The sequence below is a fragment of the Melozone crissalis genome, unplaced genomic scaffold (assembly GCF_028551555.1).
Source record: "Melozone crissalis strain CALT ecotype California unplaced genomic scaffold, PUWL_Pcris_2 ptg000042l_1, whole genome shotgun sequence".
Lineage (NCBI taxonomy): Eukaryota > Metazoa > Chordata > Aves > Passeriformes > Passerellidae > Melozone > Melozone crissalis.
In genome coordinates, this window is record NW_026535820.1 from 23,110,571 (window position 1) to 23,134,859 (window position 24,289).

At 44.2% G+C, this 24,289-nt stretch overlaps 2 protein-coding genes across 6 annotated transcripts in view; one reads left to right on the plus strand and one right to left on the minus strand.

Moving 5' to 3' along the window:
* The first annotated feature begins 1,387 nt into the window (after nucleotides 1-1,387).
* On the plus strand, nucleotides 1,388-11,927 carry PRELID3A (PRELI domain containing 3A). Of its 3 annotated transcripts, none has more exons than XR_008483607.1 (7): nucleotides 1,388-1,517; nucleotides 3,807-3,975; nucleotides 4,271-4,360; nucleotides 5,116-5,186; nucleotides 5,281-5,383; nucleotides 6,953-7,065; nucleotides 10,622-10,707. XR_008483607.1 is itself a non-coding variant. In XM_054284591.1 (7 exons), exons 1-6 carry the CDS (start codon nucleotides 1,486-1,488, stop codon nucleotides 7,004-7,006), a joined length of 519 nt encoding a protein of 172 aa, XP_054140566.1. In that variant the 5' UTR covers nucleotides 1,388-1,485; the 3' UTR covers nucleotides 7,007-7,041; nucleotides 10,622-10,711. The 3 variants fall into 3 exon arrangements, 2 of the variants coding, with proteins under 2 accessions (XP_054140566.1, XP_054140565.1); XM_054284591.1 differs by having other exon boundaries at nucleotides 6,953-7,041; nucleotides 10,622-10,711; XM_054284590.1 differs by lacking the exon at nucleotides 6,953-7,065 and having other exon boundaries at nucleotides 10,622-11,927.
* Nucleotides 11,928-18,385: 6,458 nt separating this feature from the next.
* The window catches only part of SPIRE1 (spire type actin nucleation factor 1), a 134,015-nt gene continuing 128,111 nt past the window's right edge, over nucleotides 18,386-24,289 (minus strand). For all 3 annotated transcript variants that reach the window (XM_054284551.1, XM_054284550.1, XM_054284549.1), the window contains 4 exons: nucleotides 24,184-24,254; nucleotides 23,393-23,420; nucleotides 23,168-23,298; nucleotides 18,386-22,325 (listed from right to left, as the gene is read on the minus strand). In XM_054284551.1, the coding sequence (XP_054140526.1) occupies nucleotides 22,073-22,325; nucleotides 23,168-23,298; nucleotides 23,393-23,420; nucleotides 24,184-24,254 (483 nt within the window). In that variant the 3' untranslated portion in view covers nucleotides 18,386-22,072. The remainder of the gene's footprint in view (nucleotides 22,326-23,167; nucleotides 23,299-23,392; nucleotides 23,421-24,183; nucleotides 24,255-24,289) is intronic.

A 24,289-nucleotide genomic window follows, 5' to 3' on the forward strand; every position in this document is an offset into this window, starting at 1 on the left:
TCTCAAATGTCTCATTCCATAAAGCAATTTATTCATGGTGCAGTAACACAGAAACAGCCACAGCTCATGCCTCTGAGAAGGGAGCCCAACAAAGGAACCTCTAGCTTTTATACCCCCACAGTCCAAGCCACATGCAAACATCACTGTTACTCATGAGTCTTCGCTCCCTCAGTGTCCATTCACCTGGCTGGCACCACCAAAGGGTTGGCAGTTCATGGCCTCTTGTCTCAGGCTCCCACCGAGAACTCCACCTACATCTCCATCTGCAGCTTGCAAACCGAGCTACTGCCCCACATATATCCTCAACAATCCCTTCATCCCTGGGCACAGCCCTGCACATGATGTCCCTGTCTGTGTGTCACTCCCAAGGCTGTTATTGGGGTATTTAATCAAAACTCCTGGTTTGATTAAATCAAAACGCTGGTAGCTCACAGAGCCCCAGAATCACAAAATGAGAAAGGAAGGCACCACAGTGGCTCATCAGGTCCACCTCCCTGCTCAATCAGGGTCATCCCAGAGCACATGGCACAGAGCTGCATCCATGGTTCTTGAATATCTCCAGTAAGAGAGACTCCACAGCCTCTCTAGGCAATCTGTTCCAGTGCTCAGTCACCCACACAGTGAACAAGTTCTTCCTTATATTCAGTTGGACAGAGCTTCCTGTGCATCAGTTTCTGCCTGTTGCCTCTTGTCCTAATGCTTGGCACCACAGAGCAGAGCCTGGATCCATCCTCTGGGCATCCCCCACTCTAAATAATATAAACATTGATGGGGTTCTCTCTCAGCCATCTCTTCTGGAGGCTGAACAGCCCTAGGTCCCTCAGCCCTTCCTCCTCATGAGAGAGATGCTCCAACTCCATCATATTTGCACCTCTCCACCAGAGCTGCTCCGGGAGCTCCACGTCTCCTTTGCACTGAGCAGTTGGTGCTGAGGGTTGGTTTGTGAGCACCTGAGCAACACCAGTCAATGGTAATACAGAATTGCTTTCCCAGGATGCGCCTTTCCAGCACGAACTGTATCAGGGGAGGCTTAGGCTGGATATCAGGAAAAGGTTCTTTAAATAGAGGCCGGGTGAGCACTGCAACAGTCCCCAGGAAAATGGTGACAGCACCAAGCCTGACAGAGTTCGAGAAGCGTTTGGATAACGCTGTGGGCACACGGTGTGATTCCTGGAGCCGTCCTGTGTAGGGTTACGAACCAGACTTGGACAATCCCCCGTGTCGCGTCCAGCCCGGGACAGTGACACCGGGCCCGGCCGGCGCGCGCTCCTGCGCATGTGCGCTGCGTCGCCTCTTCCGCGGGCGCGGGAGGGGCGAGGCGATGACGTAGGCGCGTGACGCGCGCGCCGGCCCGGGCACGCCCCCCGCGCCCCTCCCCGCCGCCGCTCGCGCTCGCCGGGCCGGCGCGAGGCTGTCAGTCAGTCGGGCTCCGCCGCCGCGCGCTCTCCCTCGCGCCGGGCTCTGCGAGACGCACCGGGAGCGGCCATGAAGATCTGGAGCTCGGAGCACGTGTTCGGGTGAGGGGCCGGGCGGGGAGGGCTCGGATCGACCCCCGCGCTTCACCGAGCCGGGCCGTGCGGGGCGAGCCGGGTCCCGCCGCGGTGACGGCGGAAATGGCAATGCTGCGAGTGCGGGCGGAGGAGGAGGAGGAGGGAGGCCGGGAACGGACTCCGGTGGTGCCGGTCCTGCGTCGTTTCGAGCGCGGGCGGACCCCGCTCCTGGGCTTCTCCTGTCTCGGGAACGGCATTCCGACAGGATGGAGTGGTAGAGCTGGCCCCACAGCGTGGTGGCTTGGTGAAGGGCTGGGTGCTTAGGAAAAATAACTTTCACACCATAACTACAAATAAATCCCAAACTACCGATGTAGAGCCTATGATATATGTTCCAAGAGGTGTGGACGGAGTGACGGTGTCCCTTAGCCTCCGGTGTGCCGCTGTGTGCCCAACAGCCGGCTCTCAGTAAATGTTCTTTCCATCAGCGCTTTTCTGCATGGAACGCGGTCTGGCCTAACGAGGAAGCAGCAGGGAGAAGAATCGGGAGCTTGTAGCGAGCTGTCCCGGGAGCTGGCTCCCCACGGCCCGTGGCATTCCCGCTCTGGGGGTGCCACCGCCGGTGATTCCTCTGCTACAGGTGTTCCCGAGTCTTGAGGCCCGAAGAGCACTAACGTATTTACAAAATATCCCAGATGTGCTGCTCTGAGTTTCCTTAATTAGCTCAACGCAGCCGAATTCCTTGCACTGATGCAGGTACTCGGTGCTCCGCTTCAACACTGGTCTGGTGTAAGCGAACTGTGGTTTCTAGCAGGAAATATCAGGCAGAGGCTGCTCGAGCATGACACAACTCCCGAGTTTGAGATGAGTATCTGTCACCTAGGGAATGCAAAAGCTATTTTTATTTGACATTTTCTCATTAAGTTCTGTATTAGAATATACACGTCTTATGGCGTAATGTGTGTGGGTGTAGGTAGTTAGTTTGAATGGTTAATAAAATGTTGTTGTGCCTTATCAGCTCTCTGACTCAGTCCCTTAGGGACATTTAACAGAATTTTGTCATTTTCAGTTTGTGTATCTTCTGTTGATGGAGGTGTAAAGTCACCAAAGATGGAACAAGGAGCAATCCTCCAGCTCTCCTTCTGCTGCGGGAATTGAGGGCTCTTATTTCTCCTGCTTGCACCAGTAAAGACACTTTCTGACACTATTCTTGTTAGAAAAATAACCTATTTTTCCAACTTTCTGTTTGTTCTTGTAATGCTGTAGTGTCAGTGCCTTTCTGTACCAGTCTATTTTAAGACTAAAATAAAATCCATTTAGGGCCCCAAGTGCAACTCCTAAGTACAAGTTGGCACCCCTAAGCCTTCTTAAGTTAGATGCCAATTGTTGAATTTTTAAACATACCTTTAAAGGCTTTAAGGATATTATGTCAGGACAGTCAGTTATTCTGAATATAGAAATAATTAGGGACAGAAATTCTCTGTTGGATCAAGTCCATGGTTTCTGTAGCCTCCTCTGTTTCAGGAGGAAATATCTGAAGTACCTGAGAGCTGTGTGGACAGTCTGGCCTTGAGTAGCAGGACTGCTCCAATCTCAGGAATTGGAGGTTATCAAAATTTGTTTTGTAAAAACAGTTCTGAGACGAGCATCCATAAGTGGAATTCATGCTAACAAACTGCTGGAAGCAGTAGTGTAGGTGCAGACATCAGGCTGTGAGCTGGTGGGCTTTCTAAAAATCTGTTTCTTTATTTTGAACTTCCCAATCATCCTTTTTTTAATGGAATTTAATTTCACTTTGCCTTTTTTTTTTTTTTCTTTGCTATAAGAAGGAGGAGAAGCTAGTGATTCCCTCTTTAGTTTATTTGGTATGCTTAGAATTACAGAAAAACTTGTGGTGGAGTGGAACTCCTGGAGGTCATGTAGTCTAGCCCTCTTCTCCAAGCAGGGCAAGCTCAAGTGTTAGGTGAGGTTGCTTTCCTGGTGTTGTTCTGGAATGAGCTGAGATTCCCACATCTCTGTGGGCCCCACTTGGAATGTCACTTGTAGCAGTGAGTGACTGTTGCCCCTTGCCCTCATTTTTCTTAGTCTTGCATTAATAGTTCCTTGCTTCAGTCTGGAGAGAAGAATTTTTTTCCCTCTGTTTTTGTATCAGTATTGCCTTTCCAAGCATAACTGTATTCCAAAGAGACTTCTGGGAGCTGTGAAGCTGCACAGCCTGTCCCATATTGCACAACCTAAATCCTGATTTAGTATCATGGGATTACTTGCAATTCGATACAAAATACTTACAGATACTCTCCCCTCTTCCTTCCTCAGGCATCCCTGGGATACAGTGATCAAAGCTGCTATGAGGAAGTACCCCAACCCCATGAATCCCTGTGTGGTAGGGGTAGATGTCTTGGACAGGAGCCTGGATAACCAGGGGAGGCTGCACAGTCACCGCCTGCTCAGCACGGAGTGGGGACTGCCCAGCATTGTCAAAGCTGTACGTTTTTGCACCCTTCCTTCTTTAGTTAGGGTGGGATCCCTTTTATATCACCCTGTGAGCTGGAGCTGACTTTGAAATAAAAGCTGAAATTTGTGTGTGTCTGTCAATGCCTTCCAGGCTGGTCTGTGCCATGCTCTGTGGCTGATACAATCTAGACAATGAAGTCTTGCCACTGATCACAATCCTCTGATATCCATGGATTTGTGTTTATTTGGGGTCACTTGGCACTTTTGTGTTTTAAGGTTCAGTTTGTTTGTTGGATGTTGGTACTTAACATTTTTTTCCCCTTCAGATATTAGGAACAAGTAGAACTCTGACTTACATAGAGGAGCATTCTGTGGTAGATCCAGTGGAAAAGAAGATGGAGCTTTGCTCAACTAATGTGAGTGGTGGCTTAAGAAGTTTCTGGTAATTAGTTCTGGAAGTTGGATGTTTTGCTCTCAACGTTTAGATTAGAAGTGTAGCTGTGTTTTTTATTGCAGGCAACAATTTACAGTCTTAATCAGTGTTTTAGATGAGTCTTTTTTTCCCTCCCTTTTTCTTCTCCTAATTTAGATACTTCATCATCAAACATTTGTGATTCTGCTTTTAATGTAAGATTATTTCTCAGAATGCATGTAAAATAGTTTGACTTTTAGATGAATGAGTTCTGTCATTTCCAACAAAAGTTTTAATGTGAAATGCCTTTTTCATAGAATGTGAATGAAGCATTGTGCTATATTTTGGTATCCTGGTAACTCACAGATCTCAGATTTAACGTGGGCTTGTCTGTAGGAGAGCCTTGTCTCTGTACAAGAGGCCTTGGCCTTCCTGAGTATTAATTTTCTGTCTAATCCAGGTGGTGCTATGGGGGTCTGGAAGAGCCTCTCTTAACCACTGTCCATAAATCAGACTCAACATTCAGGGAAAGCTGTTGGTGCTCTGTCCTGTGAATGGGAACTTTGGTATAATTAGATCAAGGATAAGAGATGTGTTACCCTTTATAGGTCTTTTTATTGACTGTGTTCTGAGTTTTACAGTCTGTGTACAGTATTCTGACGTTAAATTGAGTGCTCTGCTATTGAGTATTGAGTGCTGTTGATAACAGAAAAATGAAAGGTGAGAAGTGAGGATTTCAGCTCTGTTTTTGTTCTTAAGATTACACTCACAAACTTGGTGTCTGTTGACGAGAGACTGGTTTACACACCTCATCCAGAAAACCCGGAAAAGTAAGTAGGGAAATTTGTGTGTGTCTTTGTATCTAGGAGACAATTTGTTAGTTCAGTTCAGCTTAGGTGTTAACCTTTCCTTATTGCCTTACAGGACTGTGCTAACCCAAGAAGCAATTATTACTGTTAAAGGCATTAGCTTGAGCAGTTATCTGGAAAGCTTGATGGCAAATACAATATCTTCTAATGCCAGAAAGGTACATCTTTATTCTGTTTTCTCCTCTCTTCCCCACCCAATAACTCTTTCTTTTGAAATAGTAATTGTCAATGGTGTGTGTTGAATGTTAAATTTAATATCTCCAGATTTTGTGTGCAGTGTTTCAGTAGGTTTTTTTATAGAACCTCAGCAACCTGTTTCTAGGAGCTAGTGCTAGTAGAAAATGTAACTTCACATTCAGCCTTTATAATGTGGATTTATCAGTTAATACCAGCATATTTTCTGTGCTGCTTTTGTAAGTTGTTCCTGTTCATATCCATCATTGGACTGTCTCCTTGCCTTTGGCTAAAAGTAATTTAGTGTAAGCAGAACCATATTCTTTGAGGAGGTGAGACTGTGCTGGCTCACCTGGGTAACGCTGCCCTGACTGCTCTGTCCTGTGCTTTTTCTATTTTGCCTGCAGCCCTGGAGCTGCTCTTTAGCACAGGCTATAGAGAGTTTATTCTTGACCACTTTGTCCTACAGTTTCTTGGGGAAGAAATGGAATTGCTAGAGAAGCATAGGCCGTGCTGCCTAACAGCAGGATGGGTGCTATTGGAGTTTGAGATTTTTTTCTGCTTTGCTGGAGGGGTTCAGCACAATGGGAATCTGGCCCAGGTAACTCCTACTATGCCAGAAATCCTGTGCTTTGGCCACCCCTTCATCCTTGTGAGGGATGCTCCTTGACCAGTGTAAGCCAAGCTGGTAGGACCAACTAGATGAGAGAGGAGAAAGCCTCCTTTGCCACCCTTCTGTGGGCTTCTCCTAAGGTGAGAGGAAAATTTGTTAAAATCATGGCATGGGGAAGGAATGATGGATCATTTCTAGACACTGAAGAGTACCTTTACCTAGCTGGGTGCTCTCTGTTTTATGGAAGGTATTTCAGTTAAATTCCAGTTCTGTTCTGATCCAGTTTCCATTTAAAAGTCTGTGTGGAGTGTATATTCTTGAAAGAGGAGCAAACCCTGGCTCACAACCAAATTTCAGGCTGGCCCAGAGGTAGCAAAGCATTGTCTAGTTGGCTCATGTGCCAGATCAAGTTAGGCACACTTAAAAATGCTGGCAAAATTCCTCTGGAGGCATTGCCTACATTTACATATCTCTTTTGAAATCAGAGAAACTGTAAATATTTCTTGGTACCTGCTGAGGTGTTGCCTGTGAGAGAGCTTAATTTCTTTTCAAGATTGTTCCGTTCTGCCATTTTCAGGGAAGGCACTGGCTTACAAGCTTCTTGCAAATCAGAAAGGTGTTCTTGTCCTGTGTATTTCACAAATACAAAGTCTCTACAGAGTTTGAACTTGGAAGGAATTTGTAATTGCTGTTACCAGCCCTCTCCTTGCTAACCAGTACCTACTGTGCTACTACTGGTTCTTCTTGCATGCTGTGCTGTGCCTCTGAACACCCCTCTTAAACTTCATGACAGTTACTGAAAAATGTTTTGTTGTTCTGAAGAAATAGGAATTATTGAGACTTTGCTCTGAGGTAGCAGTGGCAGGTGATGCATTATTATTTTTAATGACGATGAAAAAATCATTTGCTGTTTGTTGTAAATCTTTTTGTGTTACTCTAGGGGTGGGATGCTATTGAGTGGATAATTCAAAATTCTGAGAGCGCTCTAAGCTAGCAGTTCTCCACACCTGCAGTTTGTACTAACTAGTGGTAATGCCAGCATTCTCCTTCTTGGTACAGCATTTCAGCTTTCTAGCCGATATCTGCATGGACTGTTGTCACGTGGATTCCATAAATGACCCTGCATGTCTCTTTCACACACCTTGCATACAGGAATGGCAGAGCTGCTCCTTGCCCTGCAGTTGTGGAGGGTGAGCACAGGCCCAGGCTGGATCCATGAACCAGTGCTTGTGCCACTGGGCAGCCAAGGTGCTGCAGCCATGTGGCACACAGCCTTGCTTATGGCTTGAGGACTGCAGACAGCTAGGGCTGTGAGGAGTCCCTCCACTGGGTGTTTGATCTGGTCTGAGTTTCTGTGATTTCAGTATATAAAGCTGGTACCTAGAGAAATTAATATATTGGCTAGTGAGTGGAATTGGCTTTATAAAAATAAAACAGAACTGTGTTCTTAGGATATAAAATTGATTTCTTGAAACAGGTTGCCTAGCAGGGGTAATGTTTTGCGTAGTGGAATTGTATTTGCTTTTCTTCTGCCTGAGGAGTAGTGTTGCCCTTCTGAGGAAATCTGTGCAAAGCTTGAAGCTATCAGGATGCCAGACTGTTCCTGTTTTTCATTTGTCTTGTAGTTATGTTCATTTTGGTAGTGACTTGTCCCTGCAGTTATAGAACTATGAACAAATCTGAGTTCAGGGTTGAGAGAACTGAGTGTATTTGCCTCTATGAGACCTCTGTGCAGATTATTTTTCTTCCACTAGTCAGTGTAGCCTGTCCCTGTCATTCCTGTATTGGCTTCTGCTTCAACCAATCAAATTTCCTAAAAAGAAAAAGATCCATTTTGCTGCTTCTCCTAGTTAAGAAAGTTGGGCTTTTTACACTGCTTACTTTGAGATTCATGTATGCCATGAGTGCTTGCTTTTACGTTCTCATTCCACTAAGCTTTTATGGCTGTTTTTTCTGGAAAACATCAAGTACAAAGGCTCAGCACTTATCAGTCATTAAGCTCTACCAACAAATCTTCATCTGCAGCGCTTGTCCTGCCAGCCACGTCATGCTGCTGACACCTGCAATAATGAATAACACACCGTGCATGCCTGGGGATGAGTGTGCCTGCTTAATGACTGACTGCAGAACTTCTTGTACAGTATGACACTTTATAGACAGTCCTCTGTCAGATTTTTTCTCATAACTGGGTAGTTTTGTGGCACTTGGAGGCTTTGGATCTAGTTGAGATTTCTAACTTAATTTCCTGTGCAGAATGTTCCTGAAGTCTTCCTTGCCAAAATCATGAGTTTATTCTTAGCTGCAAAATATGGCATATAGTGTGTGCAAGTCTAAGGAGATATACACAGACCTATGTACTCTCAAAACCTGGAGGAAATATCTTGGTGCTCTAGTTGAATGTCATGGATTTTTAAAATTAATTTATCTCATCCACAAAGATATCAAGTAAGACACAATGATGTGATAGTTTCAAGTCAGGGCCTGAAAAGAATCTCAGTGTTTTTCTACAGATTGTTTTCTATGGCCAGGGTGTTTTACCTTCTGACAAGTCTTCTTTGAGCAATATAACAAATGTAACATCCAAGCTGTTGCTGTCTCAGTTCTGTGTGCCTGTGTCACCTCAGAGAGGATATTTAAACCTGACTTTTAAAGGTCCAAATGCCTGCTTACTGAAAGATGATTCCCCCTCCCTGCCCCCCACTTCTCCCTCAGTGAGCACTCATCTCAGTTAATTCACAGCTGATTACAACTTGTTGCTGTGGAGTAGCTGGCCCAGGTCTGGGTGCTTTTATTTGTGCTTTGCTGGCATTCCCAAGTCTTGCACAGCCTGTGGAGAGGTTGGAAATTACTCCCTTCTGAAGAACAGTCACTTTGGTGCTCAAATGGAAGGAGCTCAGAAGTTAAATCATCCCTTCTAAAGTCTTCTATCAACAACCTGTACTTAAAGTGGACAATTTCAATCGAGCTTTCTTGAACATTATTAGTATCTTTTAAAGACATCTCTGGAACTAGTTAACTTAGACATCCTAGTTCTTGAGGTAATTTGGGGTGGAGCTTAATCTTTCTTTCTGAGCCTTGACCAAGATCTGAACACTTTATTGTGATACCTGGATGACTTTTCTCAGTTTAAGGACTGCCTGCCAGTGCAGAAGTAGGAATTAGTGTTTATTCTGTGAGTCCTTGGAATATGGAAAACCCAAAGAGAAATGGAGTCATCCCTTCACTGACCTTTGTGAGTCATCTCGAGAGAGTCTTGAGATAACTGTGCTCCTATTCACAGTAAAACTTTATTTCTTTTAATATGTTACACTTTGCACTCTGGATCTGGGCTTTTCATATTATTCTAGGCTGATGTTTCTAGCCTGGCAAAAAATCCTTGAGGAGTGTGTGAGCTTTCTTCTGACATTCTTTTTTCCTTAGGTTTTCAAAGCTGCTTATGCAGATTCTTGTTCATGCTTACTAGTCTATAAAGGACAGCAGCAGGTTCTGGACACTGTGGTGTTTCTGTACACCTTTAATGAACACAACAAAATCAGCACATCACAGTTTGGCACACAACACTGTGCAGAGGAGGCTGTGCTTGTCCTTTTTGTCGATGTCTGCAGAAGGCTTGAGCACTGACAGTGGCTCTCCTGAACATTTATGACTTTTTGGGCTCAAACCTTTATCTCCAGAATTCTGAACTTGGCCAGAGCCATGTGGCTCCCACTTACTGCTCTCCACTCCTTGTATTTTTTATTCTTAGTGGAGTAATAAAGGTGAATGTCTTGTGACTTCTCTCTAAGTGAGAAAAGACCAAGTCTTCTCCTGGTCTGATCCCATCTGCTTGCTTTGACAAAAGCTGCTATTCTGAGCTTGCAGAGTTCTAAAATCTTGACTTTTGTTTAGTGAAAGTCTTTCTCTTTCTTGACTTCATTGTGCTGCTGGCTGCATCTTGTGGTCATTGGGGTGCAGCTGCTACAGAGTCTTCTTCAGGTGAAAGGTTTTTGCCAGGCTTATTGCCCTGGGTTCTCCAGCTGTTACTGAATCACTGGCTGTCAGTTCTGAGCTTGAGACATTCCCATGCCTTGATATAAAATGTGCAGCTCTCAATTAGTCTGATTTAGCTGCTGAAAAGTTGCTGTGTACAAATGTAGAATTCAGTGTGAGTCCGCTTCTGAACTCTAGATAGGTATCAGATCACTTAGCTGCTACTTCAAAGAGCACTGGAAGACTTTCATTGTCCTGGATCCTCTCAAAAACTTTCTCTGTAACTTGGCTAATAAAGCTGAGATTTTGCCATAGTATTATTTGGGTGGTGGGAGCAGCAAAGAGCAAAACCAGCAATTCTCTTAGGTAAGGAAACTTGACTGCTGAATTAGGCCTTGTGCTACTGGCAGCTCACACCAGCACTGCATTTGCTTCTGACTTAGGGGTGAAGCAAATGCCTCTGCAGTGAAGTTTCCATAAGAAGATGCTAAGAAATTATCAATATAATCTGGTATCAGACTATGCAGAGCATGGCACTGATTTTGAAACAAGGTTCATGTCTGACAGAGGAAGAACTATAGAAGCATGAGCAGTGGTGGTGTGTCTGTTGTGATCCTAAATCCTGGTGTTTTTCTGGCAGGGCCGGGATGCCCTGGAGTGGGTGATCAGCAAACTAAACACAGAACTGGAAGAGCTGAAGTCCACGCGCGAGGGGATCAAACCAGCCATGGCAGCAGCGTCCACAGAACAATAAAGCCAAATCTTTGGGTTCACCAAATAAAACCAAGTAACTGACAGAAAAGTCTTGTTCTGCAGACTGCTCTGTAGAGCTCCCTCCCAAGGCTGATCTGCAGAGGATTTGTCCATTTGTAAGAATACTGGATCAGCGGAAAAGTAACCTCATCCATCATCTCCACGCAGCTCTTGTTGCCTACTGAAGTTTAAACTGACCTCCTGCAGATGCTCTTTTCATTTGAGCAGTTTATGTTTAACACTGGAAATAAAATGTTTAGCACATTCAAAGCAGCCTAAATGTACCTTTTCAAATAAAGGTAGAGGGCATGTTATATTTACACCATCTCAAACTGAAAAGCTTGAAAAAAAAGCATGTGTGGGATTAAGGGTTTTCTGTGTGAACTTTTGTTCTGTAAAGGGCTGATAGGTCCTAGAGCACTGAATTTTGTCTGGTTTGTAATCTGATAATGTCTTGTGGCCAGTTAAAGGGAACTACATGAGTCAGAACATGATACTGTAGAATCTGATATTTATCTAGAGGATCATCTTGAAAGGCTACATCTTGTGTGGAACTAACTCTTCTTAGGTGCTGCCTGAACATGACACACAGATACTTTACCTCTTAGATGTTTGTATCCAAACAAAGATAAAGTTTCTATTGATGTTAATAGCCTAAAATAGTTTTTCTGGTGGGAAGAAGGGTATAATTTATTTTCTTATTTATTAATTTTTCCTCTTTCCTCCCCTCCCTGTGGGGACAGGGATTACTTGAAGGTGCTGGAAAATACTTGCTTATCTCTAGGAAGGGTATTTGTAGGCTGCTGGAATGAAGAGACTGTGCTGTTCCACTGGTCCTTGCTCTTCACATCACTTCTTAACTGAGGGAGAAATTGATGCAATAACCAGAAGAATTGAAATGAGAAATGAGCAGAAAGTTTTAAATCTAAATGATAAGGTTTCATAAAGAGAAACTTTTAATTTCCTGAGTGGAGGAAACAAGAGTACAAGAACCACAAATGGACTCTCATTTCTAAATGCTTTCTGTTAACTACTGACTACCAGTGTAACTGAACCTTTTCAACTCTTTTCCACGTGGGTACAAAATGGTTTTAAAATCCTTTGAAGTGCTTCTCATTATCTGGAAAAATACTCCAGTAACTGCAGAAACTTTCCTATTAAATATGCATAAATATATATTGGTGATGACTCTAGCCTTGTCTGATGTTTACAGAATTGTCATGTTTGGTCCAGATGTAATAATATGTGTTTCTCTGACAGAACCCTCTGTTAGGGCATTTTAACTTATTTCTTGGTATGCACACAAAGTGAAACAAGTGTTGCAAGGATGTTTACTTGTTCAAGTGGCAAGCATGTGCTCAGGAAGCTGTTAAAGAGCATGAGTAACTTCTGAAAAAATTAAAGAGTAAAATGTTGGTCACTGTTTTGATCTGATAATTTTAAAGTGTTTGTAACTTAAGGGAGTTTTTAGCATTCATATTCTGGTTGGTTTGAAAGTAAGCTTTAATCTGGGTGTAACTAAATTACATGATCCTAATGAATAAACCTACTTTAAAAATATGTCTATTAGTTGAAAGCAATTAAATGAATAGCAGATATTTACATTGCCTTTTTAATGTGGACTAAAGCCCTTCCTATTTTGGAACAGAAACTTAGCTTGAAGCAGCCCATGTCTGGAAAATAAGATGGATGGCTTTGGTGCAGGTCAGTTGTTGTCCCCTTTCCAGGAGTGATGTCACTTCCTGGGTGAGGAACACAGAAGATGTTCTAACTCCTGGTGTTGTTCTGCTAGGCAGGGGAGTGCGGCTATGGCAGAGCTCTGCACAAAAACAGGGAAAAGTTGGGTGGGGTGTGTCCATTTGGAAACCTGTGCTGCAGCATTTCCGTGCATGCCTGCTGGAGGGATGGAAACATGACTGTCAGCAGGGGTGGGAAAGCCTTTGGAGAGGCTCCTGTGTTACTTTGGTATGGGAGAAGAGTTGTCTAAAGCTGCTCTTTGCATCAGAAATGAAATATTTACTTAGTGTTGTCTTAGGCTGGTTGACTTGTGCATGGCACTTCCACAAAGTCACCGCAGGCTCTCTGGAGCCGAGCTCCTCTGCCACACCCTCGGGTCGGTGCCAATTACACATCAGGTTCCCGGATTACTTTCTTGACACTTTGTTTCCTTCGTGCAGGAGCTAATCCCTATCTGCTTCTTTCCCTCGCTCCTTTCTGTTTCGTTCCTCCCTGGTTTTGGGCTGCTTTCACTCCACCATTTCCTCCCACTTAGGAAGTATGTGGCTAAAGGCTTGGTTTTCCAATCTGTCTGCTGCTCCACCTGCCAGGCATCAGCAGCTTTCCTACTCGTGCTCAGTCCTCTCCTGCTTTTCTCTAGGCTAAAGGAGAGTGGGGACACTTTGGGTAGGAAAAAGACTAATTTCTTCTGGAGGCCTGTTCCTTCATTAACTCCCTCTCATCTTAGGGGTAGGTTCTGATTGTGCATCCATAGGATTGTTGATCTTCCTGTGGCTGCTCATTTTGCCAGTGTGTACAAAGGACCTTGCAGTGGGTCACACTGGAGTCAGGTAGGTGTGATGGTGTTTGCAGAGGGCCTTAGGATGAGGGAAGAGACAAGGATCTGACTCCATGTTTCAGAAGGCTTGATTTATTATTTTATGATGTATATTATATCAAAATTGTACTAAAAGAATAGAAGAAAGGATTTCATCAGAAGGCTAGCTAAGAATAGAAAAGGAATGATAACAGAGGCTTGTGACTGACTGAGACAGTCTGGACAGCTGGACTGTGATTGGCCATTAATTAGAAACAACCACATGAGACCAATCACAGATCCACCTGTTGCATTCCACAGCAGCAGATAATCACTGTTTATATTTTGTTCCTGAGGCCTCTCAGCTTCTCAGGAGAAAAAATCCTAAGGAAAGGATTTTTTCAGAAAACATCATGGCTACAGGTAGGCTCCAGTGTTCAGGAGATGAAGTCATTCTTAATTTCCCACAAGTTTTCCTGGGAAGTTTTTACCCTGTTCTCTGTCCTTATTGTTGGCATATGGGGCTTCAATCCTTCTCCCTTGGCTATGTGGCTGGTCAGATCAATGGGATCTGGTGGCATCTCTGTGCTGTGCATAACACTGATTTTGAAGCGTCTCAATTCCCATTCCAGTTCTTAGACTGTTATAGACTGAGCTGGCTCTTGAGGCAAAAAAACTTCCTGCCTTTGGAATTGTTTATTTTCATTGCTCCCTAGAGAAATTTCCCTATCTTCTCTTTCTTTACTGGAAATGGCTAAAAATTATTTCTGAAGTCGTTTTTATGTCACATGCATTGGCTGAGCCTTCTCAAAGACAGAAAGCTGCATGTGAGGGAAAGTGTTAGGCTGCTTGTGGGAGCAGCAGAGCGCAGCTTTTTGGATTGCAGCAGAAGGAGGAAAAGGGATATGTAGGAGGAAAAAATGTGTAAACCAGAAATGCTGTAAAGTCAGTGCTGATTTACTTGGAGGGATCTTGAAGGGCTGGGGACCAAGCAGAAGAAAGCTCAGAGCTTGTAACCATGTAGATTAATAGGCAGCAAGTGCCATCTTGAGTAAGAATTCTGCACTTGGAGAGTTGAAAGTGGAACTGAAGTTGGGTTTTGTGAGCTGTGAGAGGGAGGTTGTGTACAGCAGTTGTTCAAGCTGCAGTTCAATGTTTCTCAGCTGCTGGGTTGCAGTTCAAGGGTGTGATGTAGGGAGGTGGTTGGATTTTAGGAATTTGGTGCCAGCACATCAGATCTCCACGCTGGATAGAAGTGTGGCTGCTCTCCCTGTCCCCACAGCTGTGTCACACATGCCTGCTGCGGAGGGCAGGAGCTGGGAAGAGCTGGTTCCTGACTGCAGGGGGAGCAGCGAGGGCAGACAGCAGCGGTGGTTCCCAGAGCGGGGCAAACTGGGCACGGTGGTTCTTGGACCTGAAGGATTTTATGTTGAAGATCCCACACTCAAAATAGACTGGCGTCTGGTTGATGTGTAGTTGTTGTGCTGGTGCAGGCTCATGTTAGCAACAAAAGTATCGACTAAAAACATCATAATCAAATGGTCTGGTGTGTAATTAATTGGGTTTGTTTAGACTTAATTTGGCCTTGTGCCAGTGTGAGTCTTCCATGCTCCCCCATGCTTCTTATTTCTTTTCCCCCATCAGGTCAGCAGGCATGCTGGAGGAAGGGTTGTATTTGTTGGGACAACAGGCAATCCTAGTGAAGGCTCCCATATTTTTTAAAACTTTGCTTAAAGTAAGCAAAGGCATTGAGCTGCAGGGGGTGGTGTCAGAAACTGCTGCAGAGCACAAACTGGGCACTGATGTACTGACAATGTAACAACCTAGCACTGAGAAAATGACCAGCCATGTTCCTTGATGAGACACTTCCCATTCAAATCCTCAGGTGGAGCAGTGGTGGGTTGGCAACACCATTCCTGCTGCTGCGCCTCCCTAGACAGAGCTGTGTAGTGTCCATGTACCCTGTGGTGCTATCCAAAATAAATGCCATGTGCGGTTTAAAAAAATCACTTCTGGGTGTGACTGTGGTAATATCTAACACACTGTTGGTTTTCTGAGAAAGCTGCAGAAAAACAATTTCCATTAGTCTGTGCTGGGTAAGCAGCAGGATGCAGTACCAGTCTCCCTGGAGCTTGCTGTAAGCCACACCCTGCTCAAAAGCTCTGCTGGGGTCCTCTGGGCCTGGGCTGGTAACTGCATTTGGGACTGGCAGCTGCTTCATTTTGCATTAGAACAGGAAAGGCTCATCTAAAATCACTAGCCTTGACTTGTAAATAAGACTTTATTTATCTAATAAATTACCTTCTCACCCCACCAACACTACCTGCCACCTGTGAGTATCATGCAGGTTATGCACTAAGCCTTTTAATCACAGCTCCAGGGAGCAGGTCATGCTTTCACTATGGATTTGTTCAGTGAGAAGGCATTTCTGTGAAACACAAGTCCTGTCCTTTTAATTTTTCCACAACTGAGGTGACTGAGGTATGATTCTCATTTTACTGGAAGGCACCTGCAAGTGAAATGATCAGTAAGGGCTCCTAATGTGATGCCCTGCTGGTACAAAACCTTCTCTTTTACTTTGCTATAATTTTGTTTCTGACCTTGCTAAGATCTGCAGCAGCTAAAGCTCAGAGCTCTGCCTGGCCAAACAAATGTGGAACACAGCCTTGCCACATGGGCTCTGTAGGAAAGGGTGCCCGTGGTCTTTACAGTTCCTTCAAGAAAGTGAGAGCAATGCAGTAATTTTAAAGAGTTTTAATTAGTAATGCATGGACAAGAAATTGCATTTCAGTACCACATAACATGGAAACAAGCAGTAGACAGTTCTGTGGCCTTTTGCTGTTAGAGCTGATGCCCCTGGTGTCCCTGAAGATGCGCAGACAGTACATGCACAGTGACAGCACAGAAGCAGGAGGAGCTCAGAAGGGAAGGATTTGTGCTTTAGGCCTGTTCATGTCCAAAAAGTGCACCTCCTGTTTGGGATATTTTTTTTCTTTATTAAAGAAGGGGGTGAGGGAGATGGAACCAGCTTTAACAGAAATACAATTCAAAAACCCTTCTCATGATCTTCATTTTGCTTTTGAGTCACAGGTGGTGTAACCACCAGCCCTTCAAAAGGAACATGCCCACCTTAAATGTCTCAGCTGAAAATGGGCCTTGAGAGTGCTGCCTCTCTATAATCTGTGCCAGCTGAACTGGTGCTTATTTCCACTAAACTTTGGAAGCCCACCTCCTGCAGGGCTTACATCAACTCATGCTCGTGTCCTTTAATTCTAGATTTAGCAGATTTCTGAACTCAGATTTCTGAAATCCAGTTTAAAAAAATCCCACACTGTCTGGCCCAGGGCCCGTCCTGCAAAAGCCAAAGCATTGCTGGCTCCCATTTCTAAGCACTGGTGTCACTGGTTAGAGAAATGCAGAGAGGACCTGAAGCTTAGTGGAAACACCTTCAGCTGCATCAGAGGGACCAAGAATATGGTTTTTTCATACTGAGCCTCTTATGGGTTGTTTTTTTAAAAAATCAAATATATCAATAATCCTTTTTAGCTGTGAGTTTACAGTAGCAGTCTGGCACCTTGAAAAATTATCTGTTCACAAGTGTATTTTTAAATTAGCTATAGTAAGGCCTGTTCTGAAGGGGCTGTTCCAAAGATCTAGAAATGTTCTACAGAACCCATCTCGCTGCCCTGTGCAGACAGCAGCAGCTCCTGTTACCTCAGGACACAGAGCCTGGGCTACCTCACATCTGACACTCAGTTCAGGCAGGCACTGCCACTGCAGAACAGCCTGACCAGGGAAGAAACTGGAACGTTACTGAATTGATTTATTGCAAATAAACAAACTAAGCTACTACTGCATACAATTTGATGCCTGTTTAGCTCCTTCTCCTGATTACACCCCATGACATTTGTTGAGTGCAGACCTACCATAGAAAAATTCATTCACAAGTCTTTGCTTGTCAGAGTATTGTCAAGTTTCATCTCTCTGGAATTTGTTTCACCTGGAAGTAGGGCTAATTGTTTTCCAGTACTGAAAGCAGATGGAAACTTGCACTGCAGGATCCTTTCAGCTCTGACACTGAGCACTCAGCTCTTCAGTAGCAGCTCTCAAAATTCTTTAAACGGTTTGTAACCACTTTGAAGTGTCTTTTTGCAGCTGGGGACTCTGGGACACAAAGCAGCTCACAACATGTGCCAGGGCAGCTGGGCAACATGGGCAGCTCTGGGATTTTTCAGTGTCAAGGTGAGGGAACAGGAAAGGCCCAGGCTGCAGGAGCTCACAGGTGCCGCTCAGCACGGGGGTTCTGTGCTTTGTGTGTCACACCAGGCTGAGCTAATGCCCCTCTGTCATGGCTCTCCTACAAGGAAGTTCTGGGGAATAGTAATTACAGGCACCCAAAAAGTCTGAAACACAATAGTAAAAATCAGACAGAAACAATGAAAGAGGTTTCTATAGCTGGAACTGGTATTCATAAACATTCTCAGACTGGCCTTAAGATACACATATTCAAAAGAAGAAATAAACCAGAGCAGCACCAAGTTATCAACATGGCAACAGTATAAAATTTTCTGGTAACATGAACATAATCCATGTGCTGTAGCACCAGAGTGTAGAGTTGCAGCACCTTTCTCTCATGCCTGTGTGCTGTCACTGTTTCACAGATGAGACTGAGCTGTAAGACAGACATTCCTAAGAGTTGTGCAGAGCTGCTGGATGAAGTAAAGCAGGAAGGCAGCAATCAGGAGTTTAAAGTTGGAGGTTCTAAATAAGTTTTAACCTATAGAGCATGCAGTCAGTAACGAACCAGGGAGGCTGATGCTGAACTTGACTGGAGAAAAGGGATGCTCAGGAGAGAAGAGAGAACAATGTCAGAGTTGTGATAATAATGTTCTCTCCACTTCTGGTTTAAAAACTAAACCAAATCCATCAAGAACCTCTCCAAAAGACTGTCAGCATTTCTCTCCCAATGATGAGGGAGGGATGGAGATTTCCCAAAGCCTGTATTACATGCAGGACAAATGTGCTGCCTCAGGTACAGCCTGCCAGTGTTGGAAGAAGCAGCACACTGGTAACAGAGGGAGTTGGCTGCAGATGATGACAAGGAGTGAATCACATCACTGGGGTTACACAAGCAGTTTTTATTGCTATTCTAAAGGTACTTCGACAGGTTTTCATCCCTTCATGCAGCCCAGCCAGTGTTCAGCTGTTATGCAATCATTTTTGTTAACAATTCTTTGCCAAAAGAAACATCTGACTGATCTTACAAAACTATAAAAGCATGAAAAAGAGAGAGACAGAACCTTTAAATCAGCTTCTCCATGAATAATTAACACAGACAAAGGTTATAATGGAAAGACATTTTATTTTTACCAGGTAACACCCCTCCCTGTATAAAGGAAGTAATGGAGAAAGGGAAAAAAACCCCCAACAACCCCTCAAAACACTACTGTCACCATGAACACTTGAAAGGTCAGGTCTGAGAGCTGCAGCAAAAGCCTGCTCACATCTTTCATCACTACCGTGAGGCAGAGCTGGTTTTGCATTCCCCACAACCAGGTTCACATACAAAACAAGACTGATGCTGCCAGAGGCATTTTTAGCTCCTTGGGTCTCCTATGATAAACTTTAACTGACCTTGGGCATACTAATAAAGCTAAAAAAACTCAAAGAAAATAATTTTAAAATTCGTGGAACAGAGTTCTCTGTGCTAGTGCTGCGCTCTTTTCAGCAGTAATTCGCTCTGAGATGTGCAAACTGTATTAGGGGGCTGAAAGCGTTAACTCTAATAAAAGATAACAGCCAACACACATATAAATAAGACTCGTTTCCTTTTTAAAACATCATGGGAAATTCCATTCCCATTGCATGATTGATGGAGACTTCCTAAATATTAATAAATATATTACAGATATTTACAAGCTTCTGATTTCCCCCTCTGACGCTGACGTGAAGTTCAGCCCGTAACTAGGACATGCTGGGCAGCACCACGGGCTGCTGGGCCAATGGCTGCAGTGCATTTGGGATGCTGGTGCAGGCAGGGAGGAGATGGAAAGCTAAAAATAGCCCCCTCTGCAGAGCCAGGCAACCAGCGAGCTGAGCTCCTTCAGGCTTCCCGCGACCAGCCAAGCCGCTGCTCCTCCACTCGCGGAATGAAATGCTGGGATAATGCGGAGCAACTGTGCCAGGGAGGAAGGGATGGAGCCAAGGGAGAGGCAGCCCTCCACACCGTGTCTTCTGGAGCCTGCCACAGCATGTGTCAGCAGCTTGGAGGGTTTTCCCAGGGAAGAAGGGAGGTTTTCCAGGCCCTGGCCCATGGCAGCAACGGGGAAAAATCTGTACAACCACTGTGTTGTTTTTCAGTGTTTGTGCCCTGCTCAGCACAGCAGAGCCTGTCCTGAGCCAGGGACTTGTGGGACTTCAGGGCAGGCACAGGCTGGATCACAAAGCTCTGCCCCTGCCCCAGAGCCACCCCCAGACACTGCCAGAGTGGGGCAGGGCACAGGCATGAATGACTTGTTTGCCTTCACATGCTCAGGAGCTACTTAGTCCTTCATCCTGCCTGCTCTACAACATCCCAAATACCTCTCCAAGAGGAAAATAAATGTGCTGGATGCCCTGCACCTCGGTGGCTTGAGGACACCAGGGAAGCAGACTGTGAGCAGAGGACTGTGCAACTGAAACATGGCCTGGGCATCTCCATGAAAAAATCCTGACAACAACAGGGCAGATGCAAAGTGAGATTTCCTGCATTTGTTTCTGTCTGGTTCCCCTGGTGCACTGTGCAGCAAACACACAGCCTGGTTTTGGCACAGAAACAAGACAAAGTGCTGATGTGACTGAGATCAGGCAACACTTCCAGCAACAGCAGAACCTTTCCCACCAGCCAGCCTGTGCTGCTCCCCTGCAATCCTACATCCCTATCCCATGCCAGTACTCCAGGTGCCTTAACATGCAAGACACTTTTCCAGAGGTACCATGAGGAGAGGGCTGTGACACCTGACCTTAAATGGGACAGCAAAGAGGGAGAGATAGCACTGAGCCCTGCTTTTCCTGTTTGCATTGGTTCAGAAAAAAATAGAAAATATTTCAATAAGCCCTACATATGTGAGAATTCTCATTTTCCAAGGGGGCTTTTAAGAAAAAAATAAGGATGGCTGACTCCCTGGGAAGGTTTACAGAGACTTTTGCATGTGCTTTTCAAATCAGCCTAAAAGAGACGATATGGATGGCTGCTCCAAAGGCTGCCAAATGGGAGCCAGGCAGCCCTGGTGCCTCCCAGCCTGGGCACTGTGCCTTGCCAGGGCCAGAGGGGCAGTCTGCCTCTTGGGCTTTTTGGACAGAGGAAGCTGTTTTGCTTAATACACCTTTAAAATTATGTTATGGAAGTCCAGTCCCAGCTACTTTGGAGCAGTTCTGAGGTATCTCTCATTAACTCGAAGAATAGAAATGTTAATAAATAGATCTGAAACTTTTCTGCTATGTCATTCTATAATACACTGCTATATAGATATTAAATATGCCTCAGGGTATTAAAAAATTTATGAAAAAAGTTACAGTAGTTGATTTCAAGTATTAATAACTTGGCTATGTTAGCTTGTTTTTAAATACCAAAAAGATCTGGCCCCAAATTATTGACTAAACTCTGGCTATGACTGAATAAAAAAAAAAAAAGTATTCTGAATGTAAAAAAAAATTGCAAAAAAGCATGAGAAGTCAGTTAACATTGTAAAATTGTTGGAACTTTTACACAATTAGTCTAGCACTCCCTTGTGAGTGAATTAAAAAGGGGGAAAGAATGAAAAAAAGATTAAAGAAAAAAAAGAGATTGCTCCCAATCTGAGAGAGCACTGTCCCAAATTTCAGCCGAACACGAATTTTTACAGCCAAGTTATAAACCCCAGAAAAAATGGGGTTACAAGTGGATATGCTGTCAGACAGAACTCTAGCAGTATCTGTGTGCTCCATTATAATACAAATGTACACCTTACTCACTGCTTTCTCTGAGTAACCACGAGAACAATTTTACAGGTATTCAGTTAAAATTAGAAGCCTCCCTTATTTCCCGTCCTCCCCATAAACTGTACAACTTTGTCTACTACTAAAATTCACTGCTACTAGTAGTCATTATCATACATTCAAGATAGAAAGTGAACTACTAAAACCTGCTCAGGAGTCACTCAGAAGGACACTAAGGCTTAAGAAGTACAGCAGCTCAGGGGTACGACCGACCACACGGGCCAAGAGCTTTGTCACCTGCTTTGCCCCAGGACACTGACACTGCAGAGTCCCATGCTGAGCCCTGATAGAGCAACCAAATGGGTCAAAGGAAGATGGATCTGACTGGAGCTGCTCATGCTGGGTGCCTGCTGGGTGTGAGCATTCCGAGGGTGGGAATGCAACAGGACCTACCGTTTGCTAGTGTGCTAACGCTGACTTTGTGCTAGATCTGGTTCTCCACCAGACACCTGCTCTCAGCTCATCTCCTGAAAAATGATTCAAAGCATGGTTAAAAAAAGAGTGAAAGCGAGAAAAGGCTTTCTCATTTTGATGCACACGTACAAAAGAGGCAACAATTTCCAACTGTTGATGTCTCCCAGTGCGAGCAGCTGCCCCGTCGTGTATCGCCCTGCACAGATCCCAGCACAGCTCTGTGTCTCTGGGAGCTGCTGGAGCAGGAAACCTTGTGACTGAAGGCAAACCCAAGCCAGTCAGGTGGAACAAAGCAACGGGGTGACGATCCAGACCCAGTGGCCTGGCTGATGGATGATGACCTTGTGGAGCTGAAGCAAAGCAGAAGGCACAGGCTCAGACCTCGTTGATCGTCCTTTCCGAGGGGCAGTACTCCGAGGTTCCTGCTGAGGACATGTAGAAGGATTGCGTTTTCCTTTTTAACCTGGCTCGCTTGTTGGCCAGGGACAGGCTGCGCCGGCTTGAGTTGATGATTTCTGAGATGAACTTCTTGCAGTCCACACAAACCTCCATTGTGCTCCAGTCCTCCATTAATTCTTTGGGAAACTCTTCGTGCGACTTATCCACAGACTTGGACCTTGAGGTCAACCTGAAAGGCAAAAGAGCAGGATCTGTCACGTTATCTGTCAGCTTGGCTGCAGGCCCCAGAAAAAGTCACATCAGAAAGGTCTGGATTTAAATTTTCCTTCCTCCTGTCCCAAATTACTCCAAACACTGGAGACAACAGCTTCTGCCTGGATTGGCAAGATTGCAGGGCCCCTGACTGAGAGCGTGTGTAACATTTACATCCTGGCAAAAACAACCTTCCTAGTAACTAAAAATAGCTGATGTTATTGGCTAATCTACACAGCACCATAGCAATGGTGATCTACGCAGAGGGTTTATACAGCAGATTCCCTCAAAAAGGAGCATTTCTTTTATATTTGATTAGCTTTGACAACCATCCATGTCTAAGATATAAAGCAAACAGATAACTTCATAATATTAAAGTGAAAAAATGATGAAAACTGGAGTAAGAAAAATTAGGGGAAAAGAAGATAAATAAGTGCACTAGACATCTCTGAATTATCATTCAGTGGGTGATTTCAGCCTGTAAGATTTATCTCCAAAGAGTCCATTCACACCAGAAAAAAAAAGATGTGTTAAGGATGTTTTCTCAGAGGTCCTACAGAAATACAGTCATCCCAGACTCTCATTATTTTTCAGCTGTAATGTGAAAAAGGTTTAAGACACTGTTAGGTTGCTATTTCTGTAAATCAAAGCAATGACTAGAAGAGACCTGGCTTTTCAGGTATCAGGAAAGTTACTACAGGCGTTAGAAACATGGCCAAATACAAAACCGGTGAACAGCATGTTCATGACTGATAAGCCAGCATGAAACATTTGGGGAACATTTGCAACAGACACAAGTGAGGCTGGGCTGTCTCTCACCTGCTCCGCAGGGAATGGTGGTGACTGGTAGAGGGTTTCTCTGGCCTCATGAAGCTTTCTCCCCTTTGCAAGGTTGAGGGTCCCAGGGAGAAGATGGGGAGGGTGGAGTATGGCTTCGATGGCAGCCGCATCTGTTGGGGACAGCACAAGGCACGTGCAGCATCATTACAAAGGCTGCAGCTTTTTAGAAGGGCTCGAAACATAAACATAAGTTTCATTACTTACTTTCTTGCAACACTGTGAGCATACAGGCCTGTATAAAAAAACAAGAGCATGAATCAGTCCATTGGGAAAAATTATGCTTAAATCAAGAATAAGGGATTTCAGGAGATAGAAACCCACCCCCCTCCATCCTCCCCTTAAATTAACATATTTATTTTTAAAGCTTCTTCAACATAGTAACTTCAATCAGAACATGAAGCCAGAAGCAAGGAGAAATGCTGAACAAGAATGTCACCTAAATCAAAAAGCAGGGGGGGGAGAAAAAAAAAATAAACTGGTTTTCCTCTAAAGAAACCTCTTCTGGTAAGTGAGACCAAAACTCAGTGATGACATAGATCTTCTGTCTTATTGTCTCACTGTTAACTTAAAATTTATCATTTTGCCTTAAAATATTCCTTCTTGCATTTCCCCTGCCTCAATACTAAAAAAAATTGCCCAAAAAACAAATTGCCCAAAAAATAAATTGCCTTGAATTTTTTTCCCCAAACACAGAGGTTGTAGAACTGTTGAGTGGGGAGACTGAGTAAATTCCATGTTGCTTTCTCAAAAGCATTAAAAAAAACAACAAACGTTTCTCTCATTTTTAGTCAAGAGTTTCAGTCCAAGGAAGCAGTTCAGTCATTTACAAATGAAATGTTTCTGCATAATTTTTTTCTTTTTTTTTGACACAGACTGTTAGAGAAATAAACCAAACCAACAGTATGCAGCAAAAATTTTTGAGGGTTTCTAATGTATAAATCAATCATTTTTCCTATGAAATTGTACTCATTTATTAACAGACATAAAATATTTACCTCTTGCAGAACTGACAAGTGTAAGACCAGGTAAAGAAAGAAAACCTTCTTGTTCGACAGCAAAAGCAGAGCTGGAGGAAGAGAAGAACAGAGGAATGCAGAGTGT